Source organism: Lepus europaeus, chromosome 9 (assembly GCF_033115175.1).
Source record: "Lepus europaeus isolate LE1 chromosome 9, mLepTim1.pri, whole genome shotgun sequence".
Taxonomy (NCBI): Eukaryota; Metazoa; Chordata; class Mammalia; order Lagomorpha; family Leporidae; genus Lepus; species Lepus europaeus.
In genome coordinates this window covers 56,662,283-56,678,025 of record NC_084835.1, presented here as the reverse complement: position 1 = coordinate 56,678,025, position 15,743 = coordinate 56,662,283, and the positions used below count along the sequence as shown (strand labels likewise).

At 54.8% G+C, this 15,743-nt stretch overlaps 1 protein-coding gene across 2 annotated transcripts in view; it reads left to right on the top strand.

Moving 5' to 3' along the window:
• Positions 1-789: 789 nt before the first annotated feature.
• Positions 790-15,743, top strand: part of IMPA2 (inositol monophosphatase 2) — a 39,313-nt gene continuing 24,359 nt past the window's right edge. Inside the window, exons 1-2 of one of the 2 annotated variants that reach the window (XM_062201341.1) lie at positions 790-1,081; positions 13,780-13,913. In XM_062201341.1, coding sequence (XP_062057325.1) covers positions 986-1,081; positions 13,780-13,913 — 230 coding nt within the window. In that variant the 5' untranslated portion in view covers positions 790-985. Of the gene's footprint in view, positions 1,082-7,677; positions 7,969-13,779; positions 13,914-15,743 lie in introns of those variants that run through there. The other variant, XM_062201340.1, reaches the window with a different exon arrangement.

Here is a 15,743-nt window from a genome sequence, read left to right as displayed (position 1 = left end):
GGGGGACAGTCACAGTCACAGTTTCGGCTCCGAAGTTAAACAGCCCACAGAACCCGGAGAGCTTGGCTTTCGGCTGCAGAGCAGGCTCGGCGCCCCCGGCACGCCAGCGCGCCCCGCACACACGCACCGCGCCGCTTCGTGCACGCTGCGGGGCTACAGAAGGCGCCTTCCCGGCCGCCCGCAGAGCCCTGCGCCCGAGCGCGGGCCTCAGACCGGGGACTCCCCGCTCCACGTGCACTGGGAAGCGCCCCCTGTACATCCGGTGCTGGCCTGAGTCGTCACCTCTGACCAGCGCGCCTCCCCGCTGCCCCGGGTCCCCACCTGCCTTCCACGTCCACACTGGCCCCGCTGCCTTCCTCGGGCCCGATCCAACACCGGGCGCGGCGCCACACGGGGCGGGCCGCGGTCCGGCGCGCGGCGAGGAGAGGGGCTCGGTACGGAGCGGTGTCCGCGGCCGGGTCTGGGGGCGGGGTCAGACGGCGAAAGGGGCGGGGCGGGGGCGGGGCCTGGTCCCGTTCTCAGAAGGGGAGGAGCTCCGCACCCGGGCGGCTCAATTTGGGCAGGAGCGGAGCTCGGGTCTCAGGCCCAAGGAAGGAGGGGGGGACAAGAGCGGGGACCAAACTCAGGACGGGAAAGAGAGAGGCGAATCTCACTGGTGATTGGTATTCAGGGCACGCCCAGTGGGCCGGGCCCGGGGCACCGTTCCGCGCGCCGCGAGAGGGGCGGGGCGGGGCGCGGGGCGCGGCGCGGGGCGGGGCGGGGCCGGGCGCGGGGCGGGGAGCGGGACCCGCCGCGCCGCTCCCCCGGCTGCGGCCGGCTGGCTTGCTCTTCAAGTGGCGCGCAGTGGGGCAAGCGGCCGGCGAGGAGCGGGGTGGCGGGAGCAAGAGGAGGGCGTGCGGAGCCTGGTGTCCTGCGGCGGGAGCCAGGGTCCTGTCCCTGGGCCCGCGGAGGAGGGCTGGAGGTGGCGGGGCCCGGCGAGGCCGCGATGAAGCGCGGCAGCGAGGACGCGGCGGCGCCCGCGGGGGACCCCTGGGCGGAGTGCTTCGAGGCGGCTGTGCAGCTGGCGCTGCGCGCGGGACAGGTGAGCGCCCGGCCCGGCGGCGCCACGCCACGCCCCCTGGGGACCCTGCGGCTGGAGCGCAGTCCTGAGTGGGGTCGGAGTCCTGGGCACCCACGGGGCCCGCAGGCCGAGGAGCTGGGGCGTGACCGGGGCGGCAGCCCTGGCGCTGTGCTCGGACACGCCTTCTCTTTCCCGCGCACCGCGGGCGCCGCGTGGTCGCTGTGGCCGCTTCAGCCCCGCTGGGAGCGCGCGGGTGGGACGCAGAGGCCCCCCACCCCGGGCTGGACCCCCGAAGCCGTGCGTGGTTAGGGCCCTCGCGCTGGCCCGGCGGGATGCGCGCCAGGAGCAGCCCCAGGCGCTGCAGCTCTGCCGGGGGCGGGCGTGATCGTCTCCCCGCGCGTTCTGACCCCAGACACACTGCAACCCACAGCCCAGAGCGGCTCCGCGCTGACTGGCACGGACTCCGTGCAGGGCGGAACTTGTTGGGCTGCCCAGAAGATTGAAAATCAAGCAGCAGGGCTGAGGCAAAGCAGCGGCTAGGGTTAGTAATGAAGTGAGCGCCTTTCTCCTTTTCCTTTTTGTGGCTTGGCTTTCAGCAGCATCCGAGGCCGAGGAGGTCCCGTCAACGTGCCCGGGGCTGTCAGGGCCGGGTTAGGCACACCCTGTGGTGCTTTGCTTAATTAAGATTGGTAATCATTCTGGCCTGGGGGACGGCAGGAGTGGTGTGGCAGAAGGGCCTTTTTAACCGAGCTGTATTGTGTTTGCAGCTCTCCCGGCCTGAGCACACTCTAAAGAACTCAGGCATTAGAGTGGTGTGGCCTTATGTTCTGGCTGCACGGCCTTTCCCGCCTGTGGGGAAGGGAGGACCCCAACCCTGGCGCACAGCTGTTGAAGCCCTGGCCCTTCTTCCTGGAGAGCAGAGCCCAGCTCCCCGCCCGCCCCCCACACCTCCCCCTCTTTGCTTCCCTTCCAGCATCGTCCGGATGTTCAGAAACTTTGACGTTCCACCATGAAACTTTTTTTTTCTTCCTTAAGGCTTTGAGGAAAAGCCAGCTTAGGATTCAGATACTGCTGGATAAACCCCGATGAGTTAAGTCAGGATTTCTATGGTTTTCAAATCTAGATCCTTGAAGAAGTGGTGTGTGTGTGTGTGTGTGTATTTTAAAAACTAACAAATGTTCAAACAGAGCTTGTGATGTGGCAGGCACAGTTCTGAGGGGCTTATGTGCCTTCACCTATTAGAGAGATAGTTTGTGTTTTTGCAATTTGCCAACAAGAAAAGCTGTTTTAGGAGAGGGGGAGGGGGAGAAGAAAGGCTTCAGCCTTGAGAAGTTGGGCCAGGAAGCCCTGGGCACTGGGGCCTGCTCTGGGTCATTATGTGGGTGTTTCCTGCCTGCTGGGCAGTGGTGAAAGAGTGGCCAGAAGAATCTGTGGCTGGTACAGACAGCAGCTACACAAGGGTGTTGCAACCCGTGTAAAGAGGGACTCACCTTACATGGCTGAGGCAGTAATCCGTGCTGAGAGCCAGCCTTTAGCCTGAGAGCTCATCGGGGGATGCATCCAGTGGGGGTGATCTCTTTTTTTGTTTTGTTTTGTTTTGTTTTGCTCGGCTTTGGCAGAGTTACTGTGGCCCCAAACAACCACCCTCCCTCCAGTCCCCTGACACTGCTGTTGTATCATCAGCTGCTCTCAGCTGCTCCTAAGTCTGGGTTCTGTAAGCAGAAAGTTGGGGAAGCAGAGGCCAGGACCTCCCAAGAGGTCAGTGTCTGCTCCCCCAACTCTCAAGCCAGGCAGCCCTCGGCAATCTGCTGCTACAGCCCTGGGGTGCCGCCCTCCCCACAGGGCCTCCCTGTTCTCTTCCTGACTCCGCCTCTGCTGCCCCTCTAGTCCCAACCACACCCCCAATTGCAGAAGCCTCCTCCCTGATTGGGAGTCTTTGGAGGAAGGGATCCTCGAACCCAGAAACCCACCCTGACCACCACAACTGCAAACAACACTGTTTGCTGAATCAGATGTTTATCATCCTGTATGTGACAGGTGGACAAAGGTCTCTTAGCTATGTGTTCTAAACTTTGTTGGAGTGGATCCAAGTTGCATTGGGCATCGAAGGTTGGTTCACTCCCCAAATGCTACAACAGCTGAGACTAGGCCAGGCTGATGCAAGGAGCTGGTAACTCAATGCAGGTCTCTCACAAGGGTGGCAGGGCCCCAAAAACTTGAGCCATCATTGTTGCCTCCCAGGGTGTGCATAAGCAGGAGGTTGCAATGAGAAGTGGAACTAGGACTGGAACCAGGCACTCCGGTATGGGCTGCTGGCATCGTAACTGCTACACCAAACGCTTACCCCTCAATTTTCTTTCATATATGAGTACTTCAAAAAGTTCATGAAAAATGGAATTAAAAGAGAAGTTTATTGTGGTGCAGAAATACTTTGAAATTCATGCATATACAAGGTCCTCAAAAAGTTGATGAAAAATGCACATTGTGAAAAAACTGCATGGATTTCACAATTTTTTTGCACCAAAAATAAACTTATCCTTTTTTTTTAATTGTCTTGTCTTTTCTCTCTGGGTACTTTATTTATTTTTTTAAAGTATTTTTACTTATTTATTTGAGAGGTAGAATTACAGACAGTGAGAGGGAGAGACAGAGAAAGGTCTTCCTTCCATTGGTTCACTCCCTAGATGGCTGCAACTGCTGGAGCTGCACTAATCCAAAGTCAGGAGCCAGGAGCTTCCTCCAGGTCTCCCATGCAGGTGCAGGTACTCAAGGACTTGGGCGGTCTTCCACTGCTTTCCCAGGCCATAGCAGAGAGCTGGATTGGAAGAGGAGCAGCCGGGACTAGAACCGGTGCCCATATGGGATGCTGGCACCGCAGGCGGAGGAGCAACCCACCACGCCACAGCACCGGCCCCATCTTTTTTTTTTTTTTTTTTTTTTTTTAACTGTCTCTCTCGCTTTCTCTTTTTTATTTTTTTTTTAGATCTTATTTGAGAGATAGAGTTACAGACAGTGAGAGGGAGAGACAGAGAGAAAGGTCTTCCTTCTGCTGTTTCACTCCACAAATGGAGTCAACGGCTGGAGCTGTGCTGATCCAAAGCCAGGAGCCAGGAGCTTCTTCCGGGCCTCTCACGTGGGTGCAGGGGCCCAAGAACTTGGGCATCTTCTACTGCTTTCCCAGCCCATAGCAGAGAATAGCAGAGATCTGTATTGGAAGAGGAGCAGCCGGGACTAGAACTGGCGTCTATATGGAATGCCGGCGCTTCAGGCCAGGGCTTCAACCCTCTGCGCCACAGCGCTGGCTCCAAACTTATCTTTAAAAATTATTTATTGGCCGGCGCCGCGGCTCACTAGGCTAATCCTCCGCCTTGCGGCGCCGGCACACCGGGTTCTAGTCCCGGTCGGGGCACCGATCCTGTCCCGGTTGCCCCTCTTCCAGGCCAGCTCTCTGCTGTGGCCAGGGAGTGCAGTGGAGGATGGCCCAAGTCCTTGGGCCCTGCACCCCATGGGAGACCAGGAGAAGCACCTGGCTCCTGCCATCGGATCAGCGCGGTGCGCCGGCCGCAGCGCGCTACCGCGGCGGCCATTGGAGGGTGAACCAACGGCAAAAGGAAGACCTTTCTCTCTGTCTCTCTCTCACTGTCCACTCTGCCTGTCAAAAATAAAAAAAAATAAAATAAAATAAAAATTATTTATTTATTAGAGAGATTCCCATCTATGGGTTTACCCCTGAAATGCCTACAACAGCTGGAGCAGCACTGAGCCAGAACTAAATCCTAGAGCCAAGAATTCAAACCAGGTCTCCCACATGGGTGGTTGGAACCCAATTATCTTAGCTAATGCTTGTTGCTTCCCAGGGTCTTTGTTAGCGAGGAGCTGGATTCAGGAGCTGGGAAAGAATACTGAACCCAGATATTCCAACGTGGAGTGCTAAGCTAGACACTTGTTCACAGACTTATTTTTTAATTCCATTTTTCCATGAGCTTTGGAAGTCCCCTCATATTAGCTGTAAGGGTGGGAGAATTTCCCAGGGACTCACTTATGGCCTCATGCCATTGAGGCCTCATTTTTTTCATTATCTGTGCACTTCTGGTGCCCAGTGCCACGTGCACAGAGCTCCTCCTCTCTGCCCACTCCACTGTATCATCACGACGGGTCATTCGGCCTGAGGGGCGGCAGAAGGGTTTCCGGCAGCTGTTCTCGCACAGTGCGGCTAGCAGTAACTTAGAGGCAGATGGGACACCACAGTTGTACCCATCAAAGTCAAAATGAGGGGCCCAGCATTGTGGTGCAGAGGGTTAAGCTGCTGCTTGTGATGCCAGCATCCCATACTGGAATGCTGGTTCAAGTCCCAGCTACTCCACTTCTGATCCAACTCTGCTAATGTACCTGGGAAGCTAGTAGAATATGGCCCAAGTCCTTGACCACTGCAACCACATGGGAGAGCCAGATGGAGTTCCAGGCTCCTGGCCCAGCCCCAGCCATTGTGACCATTTGGGGAGTGAACCAGCAGATGGATGATCTCTCTCTCTTTCACGTGCTCTCTCTCTCTCTCTCTCCCTGTCTCTAACTTTGCCTTTCAAATAAATCAGTCTTTAAAAACAAACAAACAAACAAAAATGTTACAGTGAGAGCATCTCTACTCAGTTGCCCTGTAGCTCCAACTGCCTATATGTGTTCCCGTGCTGCCTGACCCCAGTCTAATGGAGGGGAAGTCTGGGGAAAAGAGACAAGGACAGAGCTACAGTTACGATAGCTGACTTCTGCATGTTAGTGGCCAACCTGCGAGCACTTTGTTAGAGCTCTTTGCAGGGAGTGGGGGCCCCTTGATAGCTAAGCTTCATGAGCTTTACAATAAATTCATCTCTATTTGCTTGTAACACAATCTCAGGACAAAGCAGAAATCCAGTACTCTGCCCGGGTGCCCCAGCTTTCTCCCTTTCTCCAGTCAGCCTTACAACTCCGTTGGCACTACATTTCTCAAGTCCCAGCCTTAAGATGTGGGGGCCCCATCACTCCCTGATGGAGAAGCCCTTTGTCCATCCAGACCCAGCTGCTCTGCTTGGTGTTTTCAAAACATGCGTTGTATTTTCCTGCTCTTCTTCTGGCCTGTGTTTGCCAAAGCCCTCTCTCTAGGGCCTAGCCCCAGGCTCCTTCCTTCACAGACCTATAACTGGAGGGGTGCTCTTCCCAGGTGCCCTGTCCCATCTTTCATCCCCCATCTAGTTTGTACTCTTCCCACAGTAATTTATCCCTGGTCTGGGTAACATACTTACCCCTAGTGGGCTCTGAATGTTCATTGTCCTCTGCACATCTCTGATTTGCTAGAGCAAAAAGTGCACATTAGGGAGCTCTGACCCCATGCCACCCACTTGTCTGTCCAGCTTCCCAACGTACCGGTGTTTCTGATTTGTGATTTTTCTTGCATTCACTCAGGGAATTGAGCAAGTGAAGTCATGCAAAAAGACCATCAGGAAGAACAGCACCACCCTCTCCTGCACTCCCCACCCTCGCCCTGTCCCCAGAGGCCCCGTTTTCTACTTTCTTAGCATTACACCCATTTGCTAAGTCATGTGACCCTGCCGCCTTTCTTCAGTCATGCTGGGTGGCTGCCTGACCTGTTTGCTCCCTTGGTCTCCATGTTCACATTGGGATGGCCATAGGGCTGCCATTCATGGTTGAGCTGGGCAGTGCAGTTGGGTGGCATACTCTTCTCTTTTTTGTGCAATTTGTATTTTCCTTAAAGTTTCTTTTAAGAACAAGGTTTGGTTTTGTTTGACACGCAGAGAGGCAGAGAGAGCTCCCATCCACTAGTTCACTTCCCAAGTGCCAGCAACAGCTGGGGCTGGGCCAGGCTGAAGCTCGGAGCTGGGAATTCCATTCATATCTACCAAATTCCCTGAGCCATCATCTGCTACCTCCCAGGGTCCACATTAGCAGCAGCCAGAATCAGGAGCTGGAACCAGATATCAAACCCAGGCACTCTAATGTGGGGCATGGGGAGTTTAACCATTAGGCCAAACATGCACCCCTCATTTGTTTATTTCATTTGCCTAGTTTTCTATGTATCTGTCAGTTGCCCAGCTTCCCAGTGGAACTCGTAGCCATCTCTTCAGTGTGTGGATGTCCTCTGGTTGGCTGCAGCAAAGGTGTTCCTCCCTCACCAGCTGGAGTGGGAAGGGCAGGGAGGTCTTGTGGATACCAGGGAGCCCCACCCCCACCCCACCCCCTTATTTCCAGTGCACAGGGTCAAGAGTGGGGCCAAGAAGGAGCATTCCTAACAATCCCAGCTGACACTACTACTGGCTCAGTGAGAACCGCTGCTGAGTAATATTTTATTGTGTGACTATATCTCTGTCCATTCAACTCTTGAAGAAACTGTGGGTAATGTCCAGTTCCGAGCTCATGGGCACAGTTTATCCTCGCTGTGAGTTTTCGTGCTCGTTCTCGGATCTTTTGGCTTTGTGTGCATTCCTGTCGGGGAGGGGAAGTGCTGTGTCATCAGCAGGGAAATTCTGCCAAGGCGTCCTCTGAAGTGGGCGTGCCGATTTCCACTGCAGCCAGCAACGTGCGGGGGTCCCCCTTGTTCCACATCCTCTGCCACACCTGCTGTGGCCTGTCTTCCGTTCTGGCCATTCTGACGGATTCAAGGTGGTGTTCCATTGTGGTCTTCAGCTGCGTGTCCCTGGTAACCAGTGGACACTTTGCCTTTATGAATGTGCATTGGCCTCTGGTATTTTCTGTTTGTTTTTAAAGTGGCGATACTGCAACACTGATTAGAAATGTATTCGTTCACCCAGCAAGTCCATACTGATGGGACAGAATCCTGGGGGAGGCCCTGTGAGACCACCAGGCAGCTACCCTGGCTACTGCATAGGACCCTGCCAGCCTCCAGGGTCCAGAACCAGGTATCTGGTTAGAATCCAAGTGGGAAGTGATGGCAGGTTTGGCTGGGGTCAAACCTTGGGAAGGCTAAGGTGACAGGGTTGCTGTTGGATTGTCTGGAGGGTGTGAGAGAGAAGGGGAGCTGAGCGTGACTGCAAGGGTTTGGGCCTGAAAAACTGGTTGACTGGATTTGCTGTTTTCCCAGGTAAGAAAGCTGCAGGAGAACAGTTTTGGAGGTGGGAGCCAAGTGTTTTGTCCTGGGCATGTTAAACTTGAACTCCTGGTAGCTTTCTAGGTGGAAATGTTGACTTTGGATCCAGTATGGAGGGTGGAGATGCAAATGAGGGAGTCACCGGCATGGGGTGGCTCCAGGCAGGAGAGCAGGCAGGCTCTTCCACTGCCTGGCTTCCCCGGAGGCTGGTCCTGGTCCAGCCCCTGGCTTGTTCTTGGAGACTCCCCAGTGCCGGGATGTGGAGGTGTACCCTTGGCAGAGGACATTTCAGTGGAAGAGGCTCCCTACACCCCTTCCTAGGCTGATTGCACCTGCCTCTGGAAGAAGCAAGGCCTTCCCAATCTTTACATGCTCCCAAAGTCCATTGTCTGCCCAGCATCACCTAACCCCCGCCCCTAGTCAGTCTCTGCTTAGCTCCATAAGGCAAGGCCAGCCTGCATGGAAAATTCTGAGACTTTTCTACCAACATTTAAAATGCTAGCAAAGACAATCTGGGTGAGATAACAACTGGGAGGCGCAAAGTTGCAGCTGCTCTTAGGTGGGGATTGGCCTCCCAAGTGTTCTGGGACCCCTGCTCCTGACCCTGCTTGAGATGCCAGCTGTCCTTTTTGTTATATAACATTTTGAGAAAGGCTAGGTGTTTCTTAATACCCAGTATATTGCTAACAAAAGCTATTCCAGAAAAATGCCTTCTTCCCAGAGGCAGTTGCACCTGCAGCCCAGCCCTTGCCTCGGTAGGAGGTCAGTGAAATCCCTCAGTTAAAGAGAAGCCTGGGAGACTAAGTCAGCCTCTATGGCCCAAAGGGAGTGCAGTGCTGACTAGAGGCTGGGGAGGTAAGCATAAACACTTAGCCAGGGGGTGGAAACAGTACTAACAGATTCTGGGCCCCAGCCTCCCCTAGGGCTGGAGGGCTGGAGGACAAGCTCAAAGGCCCCAGGAGTCCAGGCTTGGAGAAGGAAAGGGGACCTGTTGAGTCCAGGCCTCCTCCCTCTCTTCCCGCCTCATGCTGGGCTAGAACCCAAAGCTGGCCTGGTCTGGAGCTTCGTTCCCCTGTGGGAAATGAGGGGAGGCATTGTATCCCCATGAAACTCAGGATCCCTATGTCTGCTGTCCTAGCCGCCACCCTTCCTGCAGCGGGCATGGCAGGACCCTACACTAGGGACCACCTGCCTGCTGGTACAGGAGACGGAGGGCAATAAATTGCAATCCCACCAGTATAGGGAAGATGATGTGGGGCCATCCCAGGGCTGGGAGATGGGTCAGCTTCCTCCAGGAAGAAGTCATAGCTAAGTTTGTCTTTTTATAGGAAAGTGTATGGGGGGGGGGGGCATGTTGTCCAGCTGAATGAGTTAGGTGATGGGCTTGGTGAGTAGAGAGGGAGAGAATAGGAGCCTGGTGAAAGAGTGTGGCACCCAGGGCCTGTGAGAGATACACCAGGCCTAACTCTTGAGCTCGAAGAGAGGATCAGGCCACTGGGCAGAGCTGAGGTCAGCGTTAAGACTGACCAAGGTGATGGATTTGAGATGGGCTCAGTAGGTTGACAGAGACCTTGGAGTAGAGAATGGGGTTTCTGGATTGGGATTTAGTGGTAGATTTCACAGCTGCAGAGACATCTGGGCCTGAGAGGGATCTGGAAATCCTGCATTGAGGGATCAGGATCTCTTTCCTTGAACTTGACTGTGGCACGGCCTTGGGAAACTTTATAAATTTCTTTCTGCCTCAGTTTCCTCATTGTCACTGGTAGAATAGTTATTCTCTCAGAGTTATGGCAAGGTTTAAATGGGCTGGTCTCCGTGAGCTGCCCAGATCCATGCCCAGGGCAGACCACACCCTCTGTCAGTGTCAGTGATGATGATGATGGGGCAAGGTGGGTGTCATCTCCAGGTGCTATCTCTGCCGAGGTCCTAGTTCTTGGATATGCCCCCTCTTCAGGAGACAGTGTGGAGCAGCAGGGGATAGGAGCATCACCGCAGGGGGAGGTCCCATGGTGCAGGACACAGCGGCACGTGGGCCTGGTGTGCCCCTAGATTTAACACTGAAGGTGGTGGTGCTGGCCAGGCCGTGTCAGAAAAGCGCTGGGGCTGGAGGTGCTGGGAGTTGAGAAAGTGGAGCCCACAAGTGTTAAGAGACACCCGTGAAAGTGGGGGAGGAAGATGAGCGCCTCAAGACCCACTGACCCCTAGCCCAGGAGTGGCCCGAGCCCTTGGAGCGGCCTCCTCGTTGACTGGCTCCTCCCCTTCTTTCCCACCAGGAGGTTATGTAGAAATTCGTGATTTATTAACAGCTGCTGCTGGCCCCTGTGCCAGCACCGTGTGAGAGCTTCCCTGGCTACCTGATGAACTTTTAGGTTTCACTGATTGTCACGTGGGTTAGTCAGCACTCTGCAGAGAGGCAGCACCCACAGGCGCTGGACGTCCAGTCTGACCCAGGGAGAGCCCCCGTTCCAGTTCAAAGGTTGGCAGCGTGTTGCGGATGGAGCCCCAGGGCCTTCTGCAGGGTTCCTGTTACTTGGGGGAGGGTCAGCCTTTGTTTTGTTTTTTCAAAGACTTGTTTATTGGGGCTGGCAGTCTGGCACAGCAGGTTAAGCTGTCTTTTGGAATGCCAGCATCCTGTATGAAAGTGCTGGTTCCAGTCCTGGCTACTCCAATCCTACTTCCTGCTAATGCTCCTGGGAAGCCTGTAGAAGTCCCAAGTGCTTGGGCCACTGGCACCCACCTGGGAGACCAAGATGGAGTTCCTGGCTCCTGGCTTTGGCCTGGCCCAGCCCCAGCCATTGTGGCCATTTGGAGAGTGAACCAGCAGATGGAAGGTCTCTTTCTGTCTCTTTCTGTCTCTGTCACTCTGCTTTCAGATAAGTGCATGAGCAGGAAGTTGGATCAGAAGTGTGGAGTAGCTGGGACCTGAACTAGGCATTTTGATACAGAACGAGGGCACCCCAAGCAGTAGCTTAACCTGCTGCACCGCAACACCAGCTCCAGGTCAGTCGTTTTGTTCTTTTTGGGCCTTCGACTGATTGGGTGAGGCCCACCCACATTAGGGAGGGCAGCCTTCTTCACTTTATCAATTAAAATGCTAATCCCATTCAAAACGCCTCACAGAAACAACTGTAATGGTGTTTGGCCAAATATCTGGGCACCCAGTAGGCCAGTCAAGTTGACAAATGAAATAAACCCTCATACAGCACTTGTTTGTATTCAGATGAGTCTAGAACCTAAAACATGTGGCATCCTGCCCATCCAGCCAAGGGCAAGGCACGTGGCCTGCTGGAAACCTTGCTTCTGGCAGTTCTTGGGCCTGCTGTTCCGTGGGCAGGTGGTACAGAGTCCAGGTTCCAGACCACGCACACATTGCCCAGTGGTGATGATCATAAAGATTGGGAGCCGTCACACAACACCGAGATGATGTATGGGCGGGGAAGGGGCACTTGGACGTGTCCGTGAACTTGAGTGTCTCCAGTGCTGAGGCCAGTGATGTTTGTTTCTTTTAGATTTGAACTTCAGGCTTCAGTGACTTGAGGCCTATATTTTATATGTTAATGATTAACAGAATGTTACTGGAGGGAGAGACCCAGGCAGGAGGTCCATGAAGTACATGCTTGGTTAGCGAGTAGCTGAAAATCTCATTGAAAAGCAGCATACACTTACCTACTGCTAGCAGAATGGAAACGTTTAGGATCTCTAAGACTGAGGGGAAAATAAGCATTTAAAGACATCAGCAGGTAACTTCCCCCTTCGGTTGTGGGTGGCTAAGAGGTCAAGCTGTTTTTAGATTTTTAAACAATTATTTGAGAGCAGAGAGGGACAGAGAGAGAAACAGATGCAGATAGATGTCCCATCTGCTCGTTCACTCCCCAGGTGCCTGCAATGGCTGGGGCCAGGCCGAGGCCAAAGCTGGAGCTGGGAACGGGATCCAGGTGCCCGGTCACTGAGCCATCACCATTGCCTCCCAGGATTTGCATCAGCAGGAAGCTGGCAGTGGGAGCCAGCGACAGGCACTCTGATGTGGGACACAGGCATCCTGGTCTGTGTCTTAGCCTCCAAGCCAGATGGCTACCTAGGGCCAGACTGTTTGTGTCTAATACTTACTAATTTAGAAAAGCACCTTACTTTGTTAGTGACATTCTCTTATCACCTTCCCTCTCACTGTAGGGAAATTCATGAATTAAACCTTTCCTAACCTAGTATTTTAGCATCCCGTTTGGAGACTGGTATATCGTATGGATAGTAGCTTTTTGTTTTTTGGTCCTAAGTTACTAAGATTGGTGGATATCAGGATTGCGTTCCAGGCGGGGTCATTGTCTTCAGGGAGAACCACAGGGCGTCCAGGTGTTTTTAGATGAGCCTGCTGCCAACTATGCACTGGTGACCGAAAGGGAGCTAAGCTGTGTGGCTGCCCCAGGTATGGCACTCCATTTGGTAAAACCTCACCGTGTGGACAAGCACTGCTGAATCACCCCTGCTCTAGGGACAGGGAGGGGAGGGCTGACCTGCAGCTACTGAGACTAAAGGCAGGGTTCCTGCCCTGAGAAGCCCACGACCTAGGGGAACGGACAGTGGCCTGGTGTGATCAAATACTATGCACTGGGCCGAATCTGACCCAGGAGAAGGGGCCTTAGCCAGGGCCCAGGAGACATGCTGGAGTGGAGGCCTCTGCAGGCAGAGGGAGGTGCCGTGCCAAGGTGCAGAAGGGTGGTGGGAAGATACCTGTGAGGCCCTGAGCCTGGTGTGGGGGTGGCCGGGACACCAGTGCAGCCCAGGCTGGGTGTGGAGGGCCTGGCACACCAAGTGGTGGTGGCACTAGGGCCTGATGGAGAGAGGCAGGGTGAGGGAAGGGGGAGGCGGGGCAGAGGGCCAGGGCCAAGGGGAGTAGTGCACCTGCTTCACAGCTGGGGGCACTGGCACGTGCAAGCCCTGCGACTTTCCCTGTGACATTGCCCACAAAGAGAAGCATTGGAGCAACCACAGTAACAGACATAAAACAAGTGAGCGGTTTTCTGAAAGACCCCGACAGGGCACCCTGCCTCCTTTGAATACCTGTGGCTGGGCCTGAGCCCCCGACAGGTGCTCCTGGGTTCCCCAAGCCAGCCACGTGGCCCAACAGCACCCAGCACCTCTGGCACTGGGATCCTGTGGGTTTTGCACCTGCAGCAGCCCAGCCTGGCGAATACCGGTGAGGTTGCTTCGGCTCCGCGAGGCTCTGGCTGAAATCTCCCGCTCCGTGTGATTCCTGAAATGCAGAGTATTAGGGAAAAGAAGCTTTTACTGCACACCCAAATGCACACATTCACATTCATGGGAATAGGGGGCTCATAGGTTAGCATGGCGTCTTTGTTGGGCTGCTCTTGTAGGTGAAAGTTGCACATTGCTCTATAAAAACCCGGTTCACAGCTAGGGCAAAACAACTTGAAGCAGTGAGCCTGTCCGTCTTGTGAAAAAATAGCGACTGGGAGCTGTGGGTGTGGCATTGAGCCCCGGATGTGGGCGGGGCATGGCGGATGTGGGCGGGGCATGGCGGGTCCAGTGAGTGCCCCAGCTGACTGCGCTCTGCTCCGGGAGGGGACGAGGGGACGGTGGCGAGCTGAGCCCAGTGCCTTCTTTGCAGATCATCAGGAAGGCGCTCACGGAGGAAAAGCGCGTCTCCACGAAGACCTCAGCTGCGGATCTCGTGACGGAAACAGACCACCTCGTGGAAGACTTAATCATTTCCGAGTTGCGGGAGCGGTTTCCTTCGCACAGGTAGGCGTACGCCTTGGGGTGCATAACCCGGTGGCATGCACCTCGCTCAGGAAGCAGCCAGGGCCTCACTCAGAGGCCACTTGTCGGTGAGGGGCAGACCCCTGGGAAGCAGACAGACTCGGGTTCCGTTCTGTGTCCTGTTGTCTCGACGACAATGACGTCAGTGTCGCACCTGACAGGTGTTGAAAGCCCCCTCTTGGTACAACCCATGCTCGGGGGAGCTCCCTGCTCCTCGGTCCCCAGCTCTTCTGTGTCTGCAGCGATGCAGTAGAGGCTGCGCCTGCCTGACATCCCTGGTGGCTGGGCCACTTGCTGCCCAGGCAGGCTTCCAGGATGGGACACAGCCAGTGGTCACTGATGCATACCCCCCACATTCAGGCCAACACCTGTGGGGGACACGGGGAGAGTTCCCCAGAAGGCCTCACAGAGACCACTCTCACACCGCAAGCTCTCAGCCTTTCTGGGGTTATGTGTGGAGAACCTGATGCAAACAGTTAAAAAGGATCAATTAAAACATTAATGTGGTATTTTGCCTATGATTCCAGGGAAGCCACAGACCCCAAATTAAGACTTTTTCTTCAGCGCGGGGTCTCTGAGACACTGGGATGTAAAGAGTCTCTTTTCTTCCTTGTATAGGATCTCTTAAAGGTTTTGGAGTCCCAGAACTGCTGTCTTAGCTGTCAGACTCCTGGGCACAGGTTACAGGAGCTGTCAGGTCTGTGTTTATGTGAGCTTAGGCAACAGTGATATATACGACACCCACCCTGCACCTGTTGAGTGTACATGAGGCTCAGTACAGGGTGCTCGTGAGTACTTGTGGGGACAAGGAGCAGGCGGGTGTGGAAACACCCCCCCCCCCTTCTCCTGCCCAGTCGGGTGCTCTCAGGGTTAGCAGCACTCCTGGGAGACTGCCTGAGGCTCATGCCTGTTCTGCTTGATTGACAGCCTCTGTATTTGAGCATCTCTGACATCCCTATTTCTTATTCTGCCTGAAGTCAGGGTCCCTGTTAAAACAGATGCTTGTCATTTTCTTGGCTTTTTTTTTTTTTTTTTAAGATTAATTACTTATTTGAAAGGCAGAGTTACAGAGAGGCAGAGACAGGGCTAGGGGTAGATCTTCTGTCTGTTGGTTCGCTCCTCAAGTGGCTGCAATGGCAGGAGCTGGGCCCATCTGAAGCCAGGAGCCTGGAGCTTCTTCTAGGTCTCACATGTGAGTGCAGCAGCCCAAGGACTTGGGCCATCCTCCACTACTTTCCCAGGCCATAGCAGAGAGCTGGATCAGAAGTGGAGCAGCTGGGACCCAAACCAGCACCCATATGGGATGCCGGCACTGCAGGCAGCGGCTTTACCCACTACGCCACATGTGTCACAAGGCTTGTACCCTGTGGATTGCTTTTACTCTTTAAGAGGAAAAAACGCTACAGGAATCGAATTAGTCAGCCTTTTGTTACTTGAACTAAAATACCTCTGAGGAGCTTCTTAGGGAGGAGGAAGCCTTATTTCCACTGGGAGTTTTTGAAGTTTCGCAGGCCACCATGGGACAGCCTTGTTAGTCCGCATCTGATGTGAACAGGTGCAGGGGAAGGGTGCCCAGAGGGAGAGCCAGGAAGCAAAGGGCTCCCCTTCCATGTAGAGCGCCTCTGACTAAAGCCATCACAACCCAGTCTGGGGCTCCCCACATGCAACCGAATCCAATCTAGTCACTTCCCAAAGTCCCCACCTTCAGGCACCAGCCTCAGACCAAGCCCTGACCCTGATCCATCAGCCGCTAGCACTATGCCATTGACTGCTACCATCAGACTTTGGGGTTTAAACATCTGCAGAGTTTGG